This window comes from Anolis sagrei, chromosome 6, assembly GCF_037176765.1.
Source record: "Anolis sagrei isolate rAnoSag1 chromosome 6, rAnoSag1.mat, whole genome shotgun sequence".
Lineage (NCBI taxonomy): Eukaryota > Metazoa > Chordata > Lepidosauria > Squamata > Dactyloidae > Anolis > Anolis sagrei.
This window is the reverse complement of record NC_090026.1, coordinates 128,148,296-128,169,080: the sequence shown is the minus strand read 5'-3', so window position 1 is coordinate 128,169,080 and position 20,785 is coordinate 128,148,296. Positions and strand designations below refer to the sequence as shown.

Here is a 20,785-nt window from a genome sequence, read left to right as displayed (position 1 = left end):
AGATTCTGGCTGCAAATAGAAGGTCAGCTTTTTGCCTTGTCTTTTATTCATGTTGTATTTTGAAATGGTCATATGACTGGTCAAATAAATAAATTATTACCTCAGATAAATAGGAATGGTCATTTGAGGACAAGATTGGGATGTCAGGAGAGCCAGATTTATTTATTTATTTATTTGGTTTACTTCTACCCCGCCCTTCTCACCCCGAAGGGGACTCAGGGCGGCTTACAAAAACAAGGCACAATTTGATGCCTGTATCACACAACAGTAATAAAACAAAATAGCATAAATTAGCAATCAAACCACAATTCTACATTACATCTATAAACCGATAAAACCAATAAGACCAATAAAAATACATACAAACCAATCACTCCTTAATTGCCGGTCAGCGTTCGCTATCTTATAGTTCAAATTCCAATTCCACAATTGTCAGTCCTGTCAGTCCTATTCGTCTGGTTGTCCTTATCTAGTTAGCAGATTGCCCGAAGGCCTGGTCCCACAACCACGTCTTTACCTTCCTCCTGAAGGAAAGGAGGGATGTCGATGCCCTAATTTCCCCCAGGTGTGAGTTCCACAGGTGAGGGGCCACCACTGAGAAGGCCCTGCTCCTCGTCCCCCCCCCCCCCCCCCGATGATCTCAAATTCCAGGGTGGGACGTAGAGGGAGATACGTTCGGACAGATACACTGGACCGGAACCGTACAGGGTTTTGTAGGTCAAAACCAGCACCTTGAATTGCGCTCGGAACTGAACCGGCAGCCAGTGGAGCTGACACAGCAGAGGAGTGGTGTGCTCCCTGTATGTCGCTCCGGTAAGCAGCCTGGCTGCCGCTCGCTGGACCAGTTGAAGTTTCCGAACCGTCTTCAAGGGCAACCCTACATAGAGTGTGTTGCAGTAGTCTATTCAGGATGTAACAGGAGCGTGGACCACTGTGGCCAGATCAGACTTCCCAGATGCTCTGAGAATGGCCTATTTCTGGAGAAGCTACAGAAATAAATGGCTTAATTAGGAGACCATAGTCAAACTGAGAAGTTTTTAAAGGCAGCCGTGAAAAACCACACAATCTATTTTGGCTCATGGATGCCACTTCCTTGTTCATCCTGTTGGGTCCCATCTTAGAAAAAGTGATAATGCTTGGAAGTGATCAAGGCACCAGATCCCATCTGACTTGGATGCTAAGTATTGTTAGTACTTGAATGGGAGTCCAGCAATGAAGATCAGGTGGTGTAGGCTCTATTTCAAAAGAGTATCTGGCAAAACCACCTCTGGAATGCTATGGAATTCATGGGGTTGCCATAAGTCAACAGGGGACTTGAATGCACACATGCACACCAACATCCCCTTTGTCCATCTATCTTTCAGGACCTAATATTGCCACCTAGCTGCATCACTGATGGAAAGGTTCATTAATGCCCCATCTCTAATTTAGGAATGTTGTGGAAAGTGAACTCAGAATATTTTGCAGGGCTTTAGCGGGAAAAGAGGGAGGGAGGGCGATCTGAACAGGAGAATGTTTATGGTTCCATAAAAGGCTTCAAGGTATGTCTCGAGTCGGGTTTGACCGGTCTCCGTTGACAAGGCAATGCCTCCAATTATTCAGCATGCTCTAGCCTGCAAGTGAAAAAATCAATTTGTAACATTAACGTATTTAGATGTCTCTTCCTCCGTGCGTTTGCTAGAGGTACGCAGGTTTCCAGTGCAGTAGAGTCTCGCTTATCCAACCTTCGCTCGTACAACGTTCTGTATTATCCAATGCAGTCTGCCTCCCGCCCAGATCCACAGCTATGTCAATACATTGTGATGTTTTGGTGCTAAATTTGTAAATACTTTAATTACTACATAACGTTACCATGTATTGAACTGCTTTTTCTGGCGATTTCTTCTAAAACATGATGTTTTGGTGCTTAATTTGTAAAATCATAACGTAATGTGATGTTTAATAGGCTTTTCTGCCTACCTGCGCGACCACATCTCTTATACGAACCCACACGATCTCTTCGATCATCTGGAGAGGCCCTGCTCGCACTCCCACTTGTATCGCAAGCGCGATTGCTGGGGACGAGAGAGAGGGCCTTTTTGGTGGTGGCCCCTCGACTCTGGAACTCTGGACATCAGGCAGGCCCCAACTGAGTCCCTTGGGGAGATGGTAGTGGGGTACAAATAAAATGTTGTTATTATTTTTATTATTATTACTTAGGGTAAAGGTAAAGGTTGTCCCCTGAGATTAAGTCCAGTCATGTCTGACTCTGGGATGTGGTGCTCATCTCCATTTCTAAGCCAAAGAGCTAGCATTGTCCATAGACACCTCCAAGGTCATGTGGCCAGCATGACTGCATGGAGCATCGTTACCTTCCCGCCGGAGCAGTACCTATTGATCTACTCACATTTGTATGTTAGGTTGGCAGAAGCTAGGGCTGACAGTGGAAGCTCATGCTGCTCCCCGGAATCGAACCTATGACCTTTTGGTCAACAAGCTCAACAGCTCAGCGCTTTAACCCACTGTGCCACTGGGAGCTCCTTAATCCCTCCTTATTATGCAATATTTTCACTTATCCAACGTTCTACTGGCCTGTTTATATTGGATAAGCGAGACTCTACTGTAGTTTGCTCACATGAGAATGGGACCCTTCACCAAACAGTCCACAACACAATTCAAAACTGATGGGAAGCCTAAGTCTCTTCTCCAGTCTTTAGGGCAAGAAAATATCTTCAAAAGATGTGTGTAATCCTTTCACATTACACAATTCTGGCACTCAACTGTGAAAGCCAGGTGATCAATTCTGGAAGCCAGGGATCAAATCCCCTTTTGGTCGTCGGAAACCCTCTTGTTGACCTTAGGCAAACCACACACTCTCAGCCTCTCAAACCTCTGATCAAGGTTTGATCAGAGGTCTTGCTAAGCAAACTCCATGTTAGGTTTACCTTATGGTCACCAGAACTCGGAAATGATGTGAAGGCACAACAACAAGAAAGCTATCAGCATTTACTAATTCCCCCTATCTTCAGTGCACTACTTCCAGTGCCAGAAAAAATATGCCTCTGGCTACAAATAGCAGTGTTATGGTGGTTGAATCCATTCCAGTTTTTAATCCAAACTTTAAAGGCAATCTGTAAAGGGCTAAACCCCATCCAATGTTTCGCACACTGGAGAGCTAGGATTAAAACTCATCATGGATGAACAATTGCTTCATTGACATTGGCACATCATTTGGTGAATAGTGGTGGAAACAATGCCACACTGGATGGGTCTTTGGTCTCCTTCTGATGTTCCTCAGGATTGGATGAAACAGATTGAGTAGCCCTTTGACGAATAAGCCTACTCCAAACACCAGCAGGTTGCCTTGAACCCTATCCACACTATCCAGTTACTATCAACTATTGCCACCAGATGGATATTTCTGATAGGATTGTTAGGCTGCACACTTTCTACCTCTGAATGGGTTTTCATAGCTTGGCTCAGCATCTTTAGAACTTATCCACTGTTGCTAGTCACCACTAGTCTGCTCAGTAACTGTGAGTACTCAGATCAACTCTTATTTCCAATTATTTCCCCAAGTTCTGTCCTATTGTGTAGGCAGTCCCCAAGTTATTGTGTAGGCAGTCCCCAAGTTATGAACAAGATAGGTTCTGTAGGTTTGTTCTCAAGTTGAATTAGTATATAATTTGAAACAAGTACATTTTTTCGATGTAACTCCAGCTATACACACACACACACACACACACACACACACACGTCTTTGGATAGCATAGGGGTGTTTGTTTTGCTGTCTGTGCTACTGTTTAAATATGTCATCACACTTTCTGTCCCTGTGATTATTGGATTTTGAAAAATAAATGGTTTGTTGTGGAAACAAGGATTGGGGATAAAGCTTCAGTGGAGACACTTTCCCCCATGATAATAACTCTTTCAGGAGTTGATTTCCTTTCTGAGGTGTAGATTTCTCTCATTTCCTATTGTCTTGTCCTCATCCTTAACTAGGAATTGGTGCCTGCCTGTATTTTAATCCAGTTATTCAAGGAGCTCTCCAAGGTATTGAAGCTATTTGTGGGAGAGATTTCAGCACCATGGAGAGCTCACAGAAAACTCCATCGGCTGTTGCATCTCCTGCATTGCAGAAGATGACCAGGGATACTTCATACACAATAGGACAGAACTTGGGCATTGGAAATAAGGGGTTGTTAGAGCATAAGCCCCCAGATTCCTCAGCCAACATGGCCACTGAGTATCCTAGAGTTGATATTATGGAAAGTGTCATCTAGGAAAAAAAACTTTTCCAAGTTCAGGGAGAAGTGGTCATCAAGTGGGGAGATATGTAGCTATGGGTGAAAAGCAAAATAAGGACATGTCTCCCATAATAAGTCTGACCTTCCAAATAAAAATGCCCTTCAATCCTAAAACCTGAAAAATTCTTCATATGAGGAAGTTTTTTGTCCAAATTCTGGATGGATGAACTTCTGGTCTGCATAAATTTGCATGTGGACATCAATAGATTCTGTCGAAGATCTGTATTACCCAACTCCCCAAAAATGACTGCAATGTTTGTATTTATTTCCATATGCAGATATAGTCATATAGTCACATTAAAAATTAGGATATGCGTATGTGTATGTATGTATGTATAATAGATAGATCAGGGGTCCTCAAACTAAGGCCCAGGGGCCGGATATGGCCCCCCAAGGACATTAACCTGGCCCTCGCTCAGGGTCAGCCTAAGTCTGAAATGACTTGAAAGCACACAACAACAACAACAACAACAACAATCCTATCTCATCAGCCAAAAGCAGGCCCACACTTCCCACTGAAATACTAATAAGTTCCCACTGAAATGCTAATAAATTCCTATGTGCAGTGTGCATAGGAATTAATTCATGTTTTTTTTTCAAATTATAATCCAGCCCTCCATCAGTTTGAGGGTCTGTGATCTGGCCCTCTGTTTAAAAAGTTTGAGGACCCCTGAGATAGATAGATAGATAGATAGATAGATAGATAGATAGATAGATAGATAGATAGACAGACAGACAGACAGACAGACAGACAGACAGATCAGACAAAAAGATAGACAGGATGGATGGATGAATGGATGAATAGGTAAGTAGGTAGGTAGGTAGGTAGGTAGGTAGATAGGACAGGACAGACAGGATGGATAGATAGATAGATAGATAGATAGATAGATAGATAGATAGATAGATAGATAGGACTTTTAGAAGCCACCCTCTAGCTGGATGGTAAGGGGGGAGTTTTGGGGTCTTGGGCCACAAGACAACATTTGGATACACAACATTTCAGTGACTTCCACTCCCTTTGCAAAAGCCAACTCACCTTGACGTCTCCTGCCTGGCCCCAGGGGAGTCTAGGAGAGACAGGAGGCTTCCAGCCACAAATAAAGCCTCCTGGTGCTGAACCGCCAGGGCCTTGTGGAGGCAACCGCACACTGACATGTCTCCATTTTCGCATTTCTTTGCAAAATCCTTAATCAGCAAATTACTCATTTAACCTGTCAAGTTGCTTCTGGAAGGCTGGCTGAAAATACAGGGGATCTACCTGCCTTAAGGTCTGCCCAGACCTGTAGCTGTACCACAATTCATTTGGTATGGAGAGGGGTTTGCTTCTTTAAAGTAAGATGTCTTTGCTCTTCCATTCACCAATAACCAAAGCTCTATTATCATCTATCTATCATATTAGTCTATCATATTAATTATCATCTATCTATCATATGTTTTTTTTTATGTCAGGAGTTACTTGAGAAACTGCAAGTCGCTTCTGGTGTGAGAGAATTGGTCATCTGCAAGGATATTGCCCAGGGACACCCAGATGTTTTACCATCCTGAGGGAGGCTTCTCTCATGTCCTTGCATGAGAAGCTGGAGCTGATAGACAGGAGCTCACCCCACTCCTGGATTCAGCAATTCTGCCGGCACAAGAGTTTAACCCATTGTGCCACTGAGGGCTGCTTATCTTATTAATATCTATTGCATCCTGCCCCAAAATCCATTGTTTCATCTATTGGTGCTTTGATTGTGCTTTTCCTGCACGGTAGGAGGTTCGACTAGATGGTCTCTTCCAACCCTATGATTTTATCTATGTTGAATGAAATATGTTCTCTTTCTAGCCACTTCTAGGTCCTCCAGCAAGTATCCTTAGGGCAGAAGACCTTTGGTTTAATAAGGTTTGCAAGGCTTCACATATCCATGCAAAGTTCAGGAACAAGGGTCATACTCTAGATCAGTGTTTCTCAACCTGGGGGTCGGGACCCCTGAGGGGGTCATGAAGGTGTGTCAGAGGGGTCGCCAGAGGGGGTCGTCATGGGGATTCCATGTAGGAAGTTTGAGCCAATTTTATTGTTGGTGGAGTTCAGAATGTTCTTTGATTGTAATGAACTATAAATCCCAGCAACTACAACTCCCAAAAGTCAAGGTCTATTTTCCCCAGGCTCCACCAGTGTTCACATTTGTGCATATTGAGTATTCATGCCAAGTTTGGTCCAGATCCATTGCGTGAGTCCACAGTGCTCTCTGAATACAGGTGAACTACAACTCTCAAACTCAAGGTCAATACCCACCAAACCCTTCCAGTGCTTTCCGTTGGTCATGGGAGTTCTGTGTGGCAAATTAGGTTCAAATCCATCGCTGGTGGAGTTCAGAATCCTCTTTGATTATAGGTGAACTATAAATCCCAGCAACTACAACTCCCAAATTACAAAATCAATCCTCCCCCAACCCCACTAGCATTTACATGTGGGTGCATTGGGTATTTGTGCCCAGTTTGGTCCAGTGAATGAAAATACATCTTGCATATCTGATATTTACATTATGATTTATAACAGTAGTAAAATGACTGTTTTGAAGTAAATGCTCTCCTTAGGGCTTTTTGGTCCTCCAAATCTTGGCTTCTCCTAACACTATCTTCTTTTGAGTAATATGATCTGTCCTGTTTGGTGAGACACAGGTGGCTGTATGTATGTATGTATGTGCCTTCATATTTCTTAGGGTTTTCTTAGGCAAGGCATCTTCAGAAGTGGTATTGCCAATTCCTTCCTCTGAAATAGCATCTGAAATAGTATTTGGTACTCTTTGACATTCCTTCTGGGCTTAGGGAAGAGTCTTTGTTTTGCACTGCCAGTCCCAGAATCCCCCAGTTAGCATGGATGTCCTAAGGATTTCTTAAGCAAGGAATCGTCTGAAGTGTTGTTGCCTCTGAAATATTGCCTCCGACACCTGGGATTCCTTGGCAGTCCTTCTGGGCTTGTAGAAGTTTCTTCTTTTTGGGTTGCCACTCCCAGAATCCCCAACTAATTGGAACTGGCAGTCCCAAAAGGCACCAAGCTCAGATCTTACATGTGTTTTGTTGTTCATTCGTTCAGTCGTCTCCGACTCTTCGTGACCTCATGGACCAGCCCACGCCAGAGCTCCCTGTCGGCCGTCACCACCCCCAGCTCCTTCAAGGTCAGTCCAGTCACTTCAAGGATGCCATCCATCCATCTTGCCCTTGGTCGGCCTCTCTTCCTTTTGCCTTCCACTTTCCCCAGCATCATTGTCTTCTCTAGGCTTTCCTGTCTTCTCATGATGTGGCCAAAGTACTTCAACTTTGTCTCTAGTATCTTTCCCTCCAGTGAGCAGTCAGGCTTTATTTCCTGGAGGATGGACTGGTTGGATCTTCTCGCAGTCCAAGGCACTCTCAGCATTTTCCTCCAACACCACAGCTCAAAAGCATTGATCTTCCTTCGCTCAGCCTTCCCTAAGGTCCAGCTCTCACATCCGTAGGTGACTACAGGGAATACCATGGCTTTGACTAGGCGGATCTTTGTTGCCAGTCTGATGTCTCTACTCTTCACTATTTTATCAAGACTGGACATTGCTCTCCTCCCAAGAAGGAAGCGTCTCCTGATTTCCCGCCACAGTCTGCATCTGCAGTCATCTTTGCGCCTAGAAATACAAAGTCTGTCACGGCCTCCACATTTTCTCCCTCTATTTCCCAGTTGTCAATCATTCTTGTTGCCATAATCTTGGTTTTTTTATGTTTAGCTGCAACCCGGCTTTTGCGCTTTCTTCTTTCACCTTGATTAGAAGGCTCCTCAGCTCCTCCTCGCTTTCGGCCATCAGGGTGGTGTCATCTGCATATCTGAGGTTGTTAATGTTCCTTCCAGCAATTTTCACTCCAGCTTTGCATTCATCCAGCCCCGCACATCGCATGATGTGTTCTGCATACAAGTTAAAAAGGTTGGGTGAGAGTATGCAGCCTTGCCGGACGCCTTTCCCAATGTTTCTATTACCTTTCCCTAATTTTTTTGGTGTCATGTACCAATGGTGCACCATCTTCAGCCAATATTTCAGAGGTAACAACAATTCAGATGATTCCTTGCTTAAGAAATCTTTAGGATCACAATGTCCTAAGGATTTCTTAAGCAAGGAATCGTCTGAATTGTTGTTACCTCTGAAATATTGCCTCCAACACCTGGGATTCCTTGGCAGTCCTTCTGGGCTTTCGGAAGGTTATTCCATTTGGGTTGCCACTCCTAGAATCCCCAACTAATTGGAACTGTCAATCCCAAAAGGCACCAAGCTCAGATCTTACATGTGTAGGTGCCCTCAAGTCAACGTATGGCAACCCCATTGATTTTATAGGGGTTTCGTAGGCAGGGGAGACTCAGAGGTGGTTCTGAAATGAAGCCAACAGAACCTGTGATCCGCTGGCAGTCTCCCATCCAGGTCCTAACCAGTGGTGACCCTGCTTAGCTTCCAAGATCAGACCGGATCCTCTGCCTTGAGGGCACATCTTGCCAGGGTCAAGCAGAGGTGGCATTCTTGCGGGCCTCGTCTGCAGGATCCAGGAATTCCTGGGCGTTTCCAAAAAAGCTCAGACACCCTTTGCGGACTCCCTTGGTTCACCTCCAGGTCACAGACTCCCCTTTGGGGAAATGGGAATTGCATTGATAAGATACGACAATTGCCTTGTAGGTACCATAATAATGCAGCCTTCCAAAGGCTAGACTAGAACTCTCCCGGCCACAGAGTCACTTTATCAAGGCTTCCTTCCGCTGCTTTACAAAGTTCTGGCAAATATATATTCACAAGCTGTACTCACCACGTGTTGCTGTGGCCAACCTTCCCTCTCTCTTTCTCTCCTCCTTTCTTTCTCTCCTTCCTTCCTTCCTTCCTTCCTTCCTTCCTTCCTTCCTTCCTTCTCTTCCCCTTCCCCTTCCCCTTCCCCTTCCCTTGCTTCCCTTTTCTTTCCCTTCCTCTTTCTCCCGTTTCTTCCTTCTCTACCTATTTTTGGACTACAATTTCCAGCAGTCCCCTTGATCAATCTATCTACCTACCTACCTATCTATATCTATCTAATCTACCTATCTATCTGGACAAGCTGGAATGTGTCTAGAGGAGGGCGACTAAAATGATCAAGGGTCTGTAGAACAAGCCCTATGAGGAGCGGCTTAAGTAGCTGGACATGTTTAGCCTGAAGAAGAGAAGGCTGAGATATGATAGCCATGTATAAATATGTGAGAGGAAGCCACAGGGATGAGGGAGCAAGCTTGTTTTCTGCTTCCCTGGAGACTAGGACGCGGAACAATGGCTTCAAACTACAAGAAAGGAGATTCCATCTGAACATTAGGAAGAACTTCCTGACTGTGAGAGCCGTTTAGCAGTGGAACTCTCTGCCCCAGAGTGTGGTTGAGGCTCCTTCTTTGGAAACTTTTAAACAGAGGCTGGATGGCCATCTGTCAGGGGTGATTTGAATGCAATATTCCTGCTTCTTGGCAGGGGGTTGGACTGGATGGCCCATGAGGTCTCTTCCAACTCTGATTCTATGATTCTATGAATCTATGATCTGTCTTATCTATCTGGAGCAGTGGTGGGAGATTGATTTTGTCATTTGGGAGTTGTAGTTGCTGGGGTTTATAGTTCACCTACAATCAAAGAGCATTCCAAACTCCACCAATGATGGAATTGAACCAAACTTGGCACACAGAATTCCCATGACCAACAGAAAATACTGGAAGGGTATCCAGTGCTCTCTGGATGTAGATGAACTACAACTCCAAAACTCAAGGTCAATGCCCACCAAACCCTTCTAGTGTTTTCTGTTAGTCATGGGAGTCCTGTATGCCAAGTTTGGTTCAATGCCATAATTGGTGGAGTTCAGAATGCTCTTTGATTGTAGGTGAACTATAAATCCCAGCAACTACAACTCCCAAATGACAAAATCAATATTTTGAGTGAAGGACATACATTGGGTTGTTAGGTGTATGCTGTTCAAATTTGGTGTCGATTGGCCCATTGGTTTTTGAATTCTGTTAATCCCACAAACGAACATTACATTTTTATTTATATAGACTAGCCATCCCCTGCCACGCATTGCCGTGGCCCTCATGGGGGTTCTGTGTGGGAGGTTTGGCCCAATTCTAGCATTGGTGGTGTTCAGAATGCTCTGTGATTGTAGGCGAACTATAAATCCCAGCAACTACAACTCCCAAATGTCAAGATTCTATTTTCCCCAAACTCCACCAGTGTTCACATTTGGGCATATTGAGTATTCGTGTAGAGTTTGGTCCAGATCCATTATTGTTTGAGTCCACAGTGCTCTCTGGATGTAGGTGAACTACAGCTCCAAAACCAAAGGACACTGTCCACTAAACCCTTCCACTATTTTCTGTTGGTCATGGGAGAACTGTGTGGCAAGTTTGGTTCAATTCCATCATTGGTGGGGTTCAGAATGCTCTTTGATTGTAAGTGAACTATAAATCCCAGCAATTACAACTCCCAAATGACAAAATCGTACATTGGGTTGTTAGGTGTCTTGTGTCCAAATTTGGTGTCAATTCATCCAGTGGTTTTTGAGTTCTGTTAATCCCACAGACGAACATTACATTTTTATTTATATAGATTAGGAAAATGAACTATAGCAGGAGTTCAAAGTACTTTAATGCTAATGTCTTAATGTTATAGAATCAAGGAAGTTGTAGCAGTGCAAGGTCTTTTGCCTTCTCTGCCAAAGAGTGCTGGTGCCTCACCAAACTGCATCTCCCAGACTTCTATAGTCATGTCACTTAACTTACTGTCAAAAATGCATTAATTGCACAGTGTAGATGCATCCCTACAGTTGGAAGGGACCTCCAAGAGGCATCTAGTCCAACCTCCTGTCTTGCAGGAAACCACAATCTGAGAAGCATATCAGCATCGGCTTGCAAAGTTGGCGTTGCGTATGCCTACCGTGCAATATTTGGTACTTTCCTTGTTGTTGTTGTTTACTGCCCTGACAGACTGGTTCAAACCGGTTTCAAGATGTAAATTTGGAGGGGGGCGGTAAGAAAGGGAAGCAAACAGACTAAACAAAATCCAAATCTGCTGCACCTAAAAGCTGCCATAAACACGTCTCTGGGCAGGAATGCGAATTTCCTTGAGGCCCAAAGGCAACACCTGAGCAAAATGTCACATTTATCTTTCCAAGGGTTGTCTGTGGGATTTCCCAGATGTGCAGGGACCGGTTAGGCGTGAGCAAGGCGGATGGAGTCAGGGGAGGATCCTGGTTAGTTCTTTGGCTGGAGCAATCCAAAGCAGGAAGCATAGAGTTGGAAAGGGACCCCACGAACCATCCAGTCCAACCCTGTTATGTCAGACAGAAAGGCACAATCCAAGCCCTCCTAGCAGGTGGCCATCCAGCCTCTGCTTAAAAACCTCCAAAGGAGGAGACTCCAAGGAAGAATATTATACTATGAAACAGCAGGAAGTACATCCTAATGTATTGTCGAAGGCTTTCATGGCTGGAATCACTGGGTTGTTGTAGGTTTTTTCGGGCTATAAGGCCATGTTCTACAGGCATTCTCTCCTGACGGTTCGCCTGCATCTATGGCAAGCATCCTCAGAGGTAGTGAGGTCTGTTGGAACTAGGAAAATGGGTTTATATATCTGTGGAATGACCAGGGTGGGACAAAGAACTCTTGTCTGTTGGAGCTAGGTGTGAATGTTTCAACTGACCACCTTGATTAGCATTTGATGGCCTGGCAGTTGTTTGGTGTGGCTTGTTAGTGCCTGGGGGAATCTTTTGTTGAGAGGTGATTAGAAGTCCTTGTTTGTTTCCTCTCTGTTGTTTTGCTGTTGCAATTTTAGAGTTTTTTTAATCCTGGTAGCCAGATTTTGTTCATTTTCATGGTTTCATGAGGAAGTCATAGGGAGGAGGGAGCAAGCTTGTTTTCTGCTTTCCTGAAGACTAGGATGCGGAACAATGGCTTCAAACTACAAGAAAGGAGATTCCATCTGAACATGAGGAAGAGCTTCCTGACTGTGAGAGCCATTCAGCAGTGGAAGTGTCCCAGAGTGTGGTGGAGGCTCCTTCTTTGGAAGCTTTTAAACAGAAGCTGGATGGCCATCTGTCAGGGGTGCTTTGAATGCAATATTCCTGCTTCTTGGCAGAATGGGGTTGGACTGGATGGCCCATGAGGTCTCTTCCAACTCTAGGATTCTATGATTCTATGATTCTTCCTTTCTGTTGATATTGTCCACATGCTAGTGGATGTCAATGGCTTCTCTGTGTAGTCTGACATGGTGGTTGTGGGAGCGGTCCAGCATTTCTGTGTTCTCCAATAATATGCTGTGTCCAGGCTGGTTCATCAGGTGCTCTGCTCTGGCTGACTTCTCTGGTTGAAGTAGTCTGCAGTGCCTTTCATGTTCCTTGATTCGTGTTTGGTGGTCCCTATGTAGACTTGTCCACAGCTGCATGGTACACGGTAGACTCCTGCAGAAGTGAGAGGATCCCTCTTGTCCTTTGCTGAACGTAGCATTTGTTGGATTTTTTTTGGTGGGTCTGTAAATAGTTTGTATGTTGTGTTTCCTAATCAGCTTCCCTATGTGGTCAGTGGTTCCCTTGAAGGAACTCTCGTGGCTTGTTCTCAGTCTTGCAGCTCTCCTGAGGTGGAAGGAAGAAAGGAGAGAAAGAGGGAGGGAAAGAAAAAGGGTGAAAGGAAGTAAAATTAGAGAAGGAAGGAAGGAGAGAAGGGAAGAAAAAAGGGAAAGAAGGAAGGAAAGAGGGAGCAAAGGAAGAGGGAAGATGTGGAGAAAGAGGGAGGGAATGAGAGAAGGAAAGAGAGAAGGAAGGAAAATGAGACAGCAGAAGAGAAAGAAAAAGGGGGAAGGAAGGAAGGAAAGAGATAGAGAAGGAAGGAAGGAAAGAGGGAGTAAAGGAAGGAGGGAAAGAAGGAGAGAAAGAGGGAAGCAACGCGCGGCGAGTACAGCAACGCGTGGCGAGTACAGCTAGTCTATATAAATAAAAATGTAATGTTCGTTTGTGGGATTAACATAACTCAAAAACCACTGGACAAATTGACACCAAATTTGGGCACAATACACCTATCAGGCCAACAAGTGACCATCACTCATAAAAACACTGAAAAACACACCAGGAGGGACTTTAAAAGCCAAAAAAATAAAAAATACATTACAAAGCATGCGCAAAACCACATATATACACATATACACAAATATATACACACCCATACACACACACACACACACACACACACACATATACACAGACTGGGCCACAGCAATGCGTGGCAGGGGATGGCTAGTGCAGAATAAATTGGGACCATATTCCTATTCAGTTGTAGGTTTTTTCGGGCTATATGGCCGTGTTCTAGAGGCATTCTCTCCTGACATTTCGCCTGCATCTATGGCAAGCATCCTCAGAGGTAGTGAGGTTTTCCTATTGATGAAATTTAGAATCATATTGGCTTTTCTAGCTGTCCCATCACACTGTTGGCTCATGTTTGGCTTGTGCTAAGACTTCCAGATCCCTTTCCATGTACTGTTGTCTATCCATCCTAAATCTGCTCGGTGCAGAGGGAATGACTCCTCTTGTCCTTTCTCCTCCTGCAGGTCCCTGGCCATCGGCCACCAATACTCCTCCCTGGGAACGCAGCCCATTCTCTGCGGAAGCATCCCTGGCCTGGTGCCCAAGCAGCTCCGCTTCTGCAGGAACTACGTGGAGATCATGCCCAGCGTGGCCGAAGGGGTGAAGATCGGCATCCAGGAGTGCCAGCACCAGTTTCGCGGGCGGCGGTGGAACTGCACCACGGTCAACGACAGCTTGGCCATCTTTGGGCCCGTGTTGGATAAAGGTAAGCAACGTTGGCGGAGAGGGAGCAGCAACAGAGGGTCAAAGATCTGTCCAGCAAAAGCTCTTGGTTTTGGAAATGGAGAGTCTATCAGATAAAACTAACAAAATGAAATTCAACAGGGACAAATGCAAGATACTCCACTTAGGCAGAAAAAATGAAATGCAAAGATACAGAATGGTGGACGGTGTCTGGCCCGAGATACTCCAAAATGAAAATTATCCACATGGATGGATGAGATAGGGTCACCTTTGCGTCAGTGTATACACGACAGCAGTATGTGTGAAAAAGATCTTGGAGTCCTTGTGGACAACAAGTTAAACATGAGCAGCAAAAAAAACTCAATGTGATTTTGTCGTGCATCAATAGGAGTATGGTGACTAGAACCAGGGAAGTCATGCTACCCATGCTCTATTCTGCCTTGGTTAGACCACACCTGGAATTCGATCAGGGCTGGCTTGATGTGCCTTCCTCTTGGCACATTTCTCTCTCCATTTGTGGCTCTTCAAATTCTGCAGCATTGCTGGTCACAGCTGACCTCCAGCTGGGGCTTCCCAATTCTCAGTGTCTATCCCACAGCTTTTAAGGTTGACTTTCAGCCCATCTTTCAATCTCTTTTCCTTTCCACCAACATTACATTTCCCATTCTTGAGATGGTATTATAGTAGCTGCTTTGGGAGACAGTGATCGGGCATTTGGACAACATGGCCAGTCCAGTGGAGTTGATAGCATAGGAGCATTGCTTCAATGCTGGTGGTCTTTGCTTCTTCCAGCACGCTGACATTTGTCTGCCTTTCTTCCCAAGAGATCTGCAGGATTTTCCAGAGGCAGTGCTGATGGAGTCGTTCTAGGAGTTGCATGTGACGTCTGTAGATAGTCACGTTTCGCAAGCATATAGCAGGGTTGGGAGGACAATAACTTTATAAACAAGCATCTTGGTATCCGTACGGATGTCCCGGTCCTCAAACACTCTTTGCTTCATTCGGAAAAATGCTGCACTCTCAGAGCTCAGGCAGTGTTGTATTTCGGTGTCAATGTTGACTTTGGGAGACAGTGATCGGGCATTCGGACAACATGGCCGGTCCAGCGGAGTTGATAGCATAGGAGCATTGCTTCAATGCTGGTGGTCTTTGCTTCTTCCAAAAGATTTGCAGGATTTTTCAGAGGCAACGCTGATGGAATTGCTGATGGCCATATGTCAGGAGTGCTTTAACTGTGTCTTTCTGCATGGCAGAATGGGATTGGCTGGATGGCCCTTGCGGGTCCCTTCTAACTCCAGGAGTTTAGGATTCTAGTAAATCTGAGCTATATATTTTAGGGAAAAGAATTCCCTGGCGTGTAAGGGAGTGAAATGTAAGCTCAGCTTGAATGGTAGGAAAACTATATATCTCTTTGAGTCAAGGAAGTCTGGTAAAGTGTCTTCAATGGGATAATGCCTGGAATAGGTTAAATGGGTTGCATTTAATTAACTCTTCCATGAGAGGTGGGTTTGGTCCTAGCCATTGTAAATATTACACCATGGTGAGAATTAAATTACATTTTGCAGGAGAAGAATTTTCAGTAGAGTCACAAATGGAATGATAGTATGAGCTTTCACTGTTGATAAGCCAATCCCATGGATGCATGAAGTATTATTTAGATGTCCAAGTTGCAATAAGACTGCAGAGGTTTGGGAGTCCAGAATATCATCCTGAGAGTAGAAGGAAGCGAAAATACAAAAAAATACCATCAGCAACAATTACTTTTCTAACCCTAGTCCATCACAAAATGGTTAGGAATAGCAGCAACACCCAGCTACAAAGGTTTCCATCAAAGGCCAGCGTTAACAAGGTAATTGACACTTCCAAGTTGTTTTCAAGCCTATCGTGTTTTTCTTTTCCTGGCAAGGTTTATTTAGAAGTGTTTTGCCACAGCATTACCTTACTGAATCCTGGGATTGTTGTTTGGTGAGCCACCAGCCTCTTTGTGGCAGAGGAAGCTCAATACCTTGCAAAACTACAACTCCCAGGACTCTACTGCATTAATGCTACGCTGTGGATGTACCCTCAGAGAGTAGGACTTGCCTTCACATCTTGGGAGTTGTAATTTGGTGGAGACACCAGCACTCTTTGGCAGGTGTGGCTTAAGACCTTGCCAAACTACAACTCCCAGGATTCTGTAGCATTGAGGCATTAGCAATTAAAGTGGTGTCAAACTGCATTAATGCTACACTGTAGATGTACCCTCAGGGAACAGGACTTTACTTCGCATCTTTGGAGTTGTAGTTTGGTGACGACACCAGCACTCTTTGGCAGGTGTGGCTTAAGACCTTGCCAAACTACAACTCCCAGGATTCTGTAGCACTGAGCCATTGGCAATTAAAGTGGTGTCAAACTGCATTAATGCTACGCTGTAGATGTACCCTCAGAGAGCAGGACTTGCCCTCACATCTTGGGAGTTGTAGTTTGGTGGCGACACCAGCACTCTTTGGCAGATGTGGCTTAAGACCTTGCCAAACTACAGCTCCCAGGATTTGGTAGCATTGAGCAATTAAAGACCTTGCCAAACTACAGCTCCCAGGATTTGGTAGCATTGAGCAATTAAAGTGGTGCTACACTGTAGATGTACCCTCAGAGAGCAGGACTTGCTCTCACATCTTGGGAGTTGTAGTTTGATGGAGACATCAGCACTCTTTGGCAGATGCGGCTTAAGACCTTGCCAGGATTCTGTAGCACTGAGCCATTGGCAATTAAAGTGGTGTCAAACTGCATTAATGCTACACTGTAGATGTACCCTCAGAGAGCAGGACTTGCCCTCACATCTTGGGAGTTGTAGTTTGGTGGAGACACCAGCACTCTTTGGCAGATGTGGCTTAAGACCTTGCCAAACTACAGCTCCCAGGATTTGGTAGCATTGAGCAATTAAAGACCTTGCCAAACTACAGCTCCCAGGATTTGGTAGCATTGAGCAATTAAAGTGGTGCTACACTGTAGATGTACCCTCAGAGAGCAGGACTTGCTCTCACATCTTGGGAGTTGTAGTTTGATGGAGACATCAGCACTCTTTGGCAGATGCGGCTTAAGACCTTGCCAAACTACAACTCCCAGGATTCTGTAGCATTGAGCTGTTGTCAATTAAAGTGGTGCTACACTCAGAGAGCAGGACTTGCCTTCGCATCTTGAGACTTGTAGTTTGGTGGAGACATCAGGACTCTTTGGCAGGTGTGGCTTAAGACCTTGCCAAACTACAGCTCCCAGGATTGGGTAGCTGTAGCCGTTGGCATCTTGGAAGTTGTAGTTTGGTAGAGACATCGGCACTCTTTGGCAGATGCGGCTTAAGACCTTGCCAAACTACAGCTCCCTGGATTCAGTAGTATTGAGCCATGGTGGTTAAGATGAGCAAGTATTATGGATCTAGTGGCGAGCCTCAAGAGTCACACAAGGCCATAAAGGCTACCAGGAACAACAATGTCAAAAATAGAAACCACACAAGAGTTTGGAGATACTGCCCATTTGGCTTTTCCTTAATGGTCTGGGATGGCCCTATCGCCACTCCATGACTTACTATCACCCTTTGGTAAGCTCTGGGGACTCTCTAGTCTTCAAGGCCCACAGAACCAACCTTGGAGGTCACATTTCACCCACCTCTTCCTTGCATCGGGGTTTGGTGGCCTGTCCCCAGCTCTTTCTTTTGAGCATGACTGTTGCACTCCAGGACAGGAAAAGCCCTCTGATTGTAAACACCACACCATTGATTGGAAAACAGTCCTTATATTGAAGATGATTTAAAAAACAGCAAAGTAAAAAAGCCCTTTAAAGAAATAGGTAAATCCAATTAGGTAAGAAAATAAGCAGGAGCAAAATTAGTCCAAGAAAAGGTTCAGCTAAGTCCATAAAAACAAAGTCCACACTTCTCTAATATAATTCAGAAAACATTAATCCAAGGCATGAGCAGGCATTCATACAATCCAAGAATCCAAACCATGAAACAAGAAATACTTAAACAAGAATCTTCCCAGCAAGGCTTTCGTGAAACAAGGATGAGAACTACATTTGATTTTAAATGGTGCTTCATCTGACTATATTTCCCATACTTGGAACTTTTATCCCCTCGTTAAGCTATCCCCAGCACTCAGAAATTGGTTTTGCTTCAATTGAGATTCCCTTATCTTTTTCTGTCGGATTCTGGCAGACCGCCGAAGCCACTGTTCGGTCTGCCTGTTTTGACTAATCTCCTTTTTTTTCCCTGTGAGGCACAACTTGAGAAACTGCAAATCTCCTAAACTCCTGCCTCCTATCTATTTTCTCATTAAGTTTTGCAGCTGGGCCAGGTACCCAGTTGTTTTCAAGCTCCAAATCCTGATAACTCTCTGGTAACAATTCAGAGAGTACACTATCATCCCCACACCCTTCAGGGGCATTCTCATGGGAAACTACACTTTGCACAGGGGTCTCCTGGTCCTTCTCTGCATTAGTATCCTCATATTACAACTCCCATTCGCCCTGGCTCAATGCTATGGGATCCTGGTAGTTGTGCCTCCTCATATTACAACTCCCATTAGCTTCACTTCCCACATCCAATGCACCCTGATCCTGAAACACAATCACAGGCTGAACTCCAACAATGACCTCCATTGAGGTCAAAAGCTGCAGTCCAGGAAAAGATGGCTGAATGCAATGCCCTTCACCTTCCAGCCGGCTTGGCTTTTTCCCTGGTCTAGACATAAGCCTTTGAGGATGTAATTATCACAACACTTGGGAGCCCTCCCCACTCCTCCCCAGAGGACCGAAGGGTCTGCAAAGATTAGCTGGCCCTAATGCCAGCGCAAACACCAATTGACCTCCGGTTAGAAGTGCAAGGTGACCTCCAGAATGCAAAGAAGGGGAGCCCGTCCTTGGGCTATTTGCACGCTTGACCTTCGGTGTTCACCCTTGGAAAAGGGTGCCAGAGGTTGCACTAACAAGCCATTTCATAGGAAGAGCGGGGGACTCTTCCCTTGTGTGGAAGTAAAGAGGCTAAACCGGGTGTTTCCTCTCCATTTGTTATTTGCCATTCTTATTCCCCAATCTTATGAATGTTGTCACAGTGATTTGGGTGTTGGGTTAAGGCTCTGGAGAGCAGGGTTCAAATCCTAGGACAAGGAGAAATGGAGTCAAATTTCAAGGAAAGAGATCCCACCTAAACATTAGGAAGAACTTGCCGGAGTTTGGTGTTGTCATACACTGGAATCTGTTCCCTGGAAGTTTAGTGGAGTCTCCTTCTCTGAAGGTTTTGAAGCAGAGGCTGGATGCCCATTTTGAGTTGTGTATATCTGTATGCCAGATATTGGACTGGATGGCCATCCATAAAGGTCATCCATTGGACTGGATGGCCTTTATGTCAGTGTGGCAGTGAACCCATTTCATTTTAGGTTCTTGTGGGTTTTTTCAGGCTATAGGCCCATGTTCTAGAGGCATTTCTCCTGACGTTTCGCCTGCATCTATCGCAAGCATCCTCAGAGGTAGTGAGGTCTGTTGGAATTAGGACAATGGGTTTATATATCTGTGGAATGGCTGGGGTGGGGCAAAGAGCTCTTCTCTGCTGGAGCTAGGTGTGAGTGTTTCAACTGACCACCTTCATTAGCATTTGAAGGCCTGGCTGAGCCTGAGAAAATCTTTTGTTGAGAGGTGTTAAGATGTGCCTGGTTGTTTCCTCTCTGCTGTTTTGCTGTTGTAATTTTAGAGTTTTTTAATACTGGTAGCCAGAGTTTGTTCATTTTCATGGTCTCTTCCTTTCTGTTGAAATTGTCCACATGCTTGTGGATTTCAATGGCTTCTCTGTGTAGTCTGACATGGTGGTTGTTGGTGTGGTTCAGCATTTCTGTGTTCTCATTTCATTTTAGTTCAAACTCTAAAGGAACTCTCCGAGGTGCTGGATGCTCTTCCCAAATCAGGGTTCAGGACCTAGGCCTGGATCAAGACTACACAGCACTTCCTATGCTGCAGAATGAATGCAGTTTGGCACCACTTGAACTGCCCTGGCTCAATGCTATGGGATCCTGGGAGCTGTAGTTTTATAAGGTCTTCAGTTTTATCTGCCCAAGAGGGACTGTGCCTCCTCATATTACAACTTCCAGCACAAAACAAACTGCAGATTGAGTATCTCTTATCTGAAGTGCTTGGGATCAGAAGTGTTTTGGTTTTGGGGTTTGTTTTGGATCTTGGAAGGAATACCTGAATTTGTATATAATGAGATGTCTCAGAACCCAAATCGAAATCTGTATGCTTCCTTTAAACATAGTCCGAAATTATGCAATGTTTTTGATCATTTTGTGCATGAAACACAAATCATAGAGTTCTTGTGGGTTTTTTCGGGCTATATGGCCATGTTCTAGAGGCATTTCTCTTGAGAGAAATGCCTCTAGAACATGGCCATATAGCCCGAAAAAACCCACAAGAACTGAGTGATTCCAGCCATGAAAGCCTTCGACAATACACAAATCATAGAATCCTAGAGTTGGAAGAGACCTTGTTGGCCATCCAGTCCAACCCCATTCTACCAAGAAGCAGGAATTTCACATTCAAAGCAGCCCCAACAGATGGCCATCCAACCTCTGTTTATAAGCCTCCAAAGAAGGAGCCTCCAGCACAATCCGGGGCAGAGAGTTCCACTGCTGAACAACTCTCACAGTTAAGAAGTTCTTCCTCGTGTTCAGGTG

The 20,785-nt window shown here is 44.8% G+C and overlaps 1 protein-coding gene across 1 annotated transcript in view; it reads left to right on the top strand.

Moving 5' to 3' along the window:
* The window catches only part of WNT3A (Wnt family member 3A), a 111,372-nt gene that overhangs the window by 51,263 nt on the left and 39,324 nt on the right, over positions 1-20,785 (top strand). Inside the window, exon 2 of the mRNA XM_060782686.2 lies at positions 13,871-14,112. Coding sequence (XP_060638669.1) covers positions 13,871-14,112 — 242 coding nt within the window. The remainder of the gene's footprint in view (positions 1-13,870; positions 14,113-20,785) is intronic.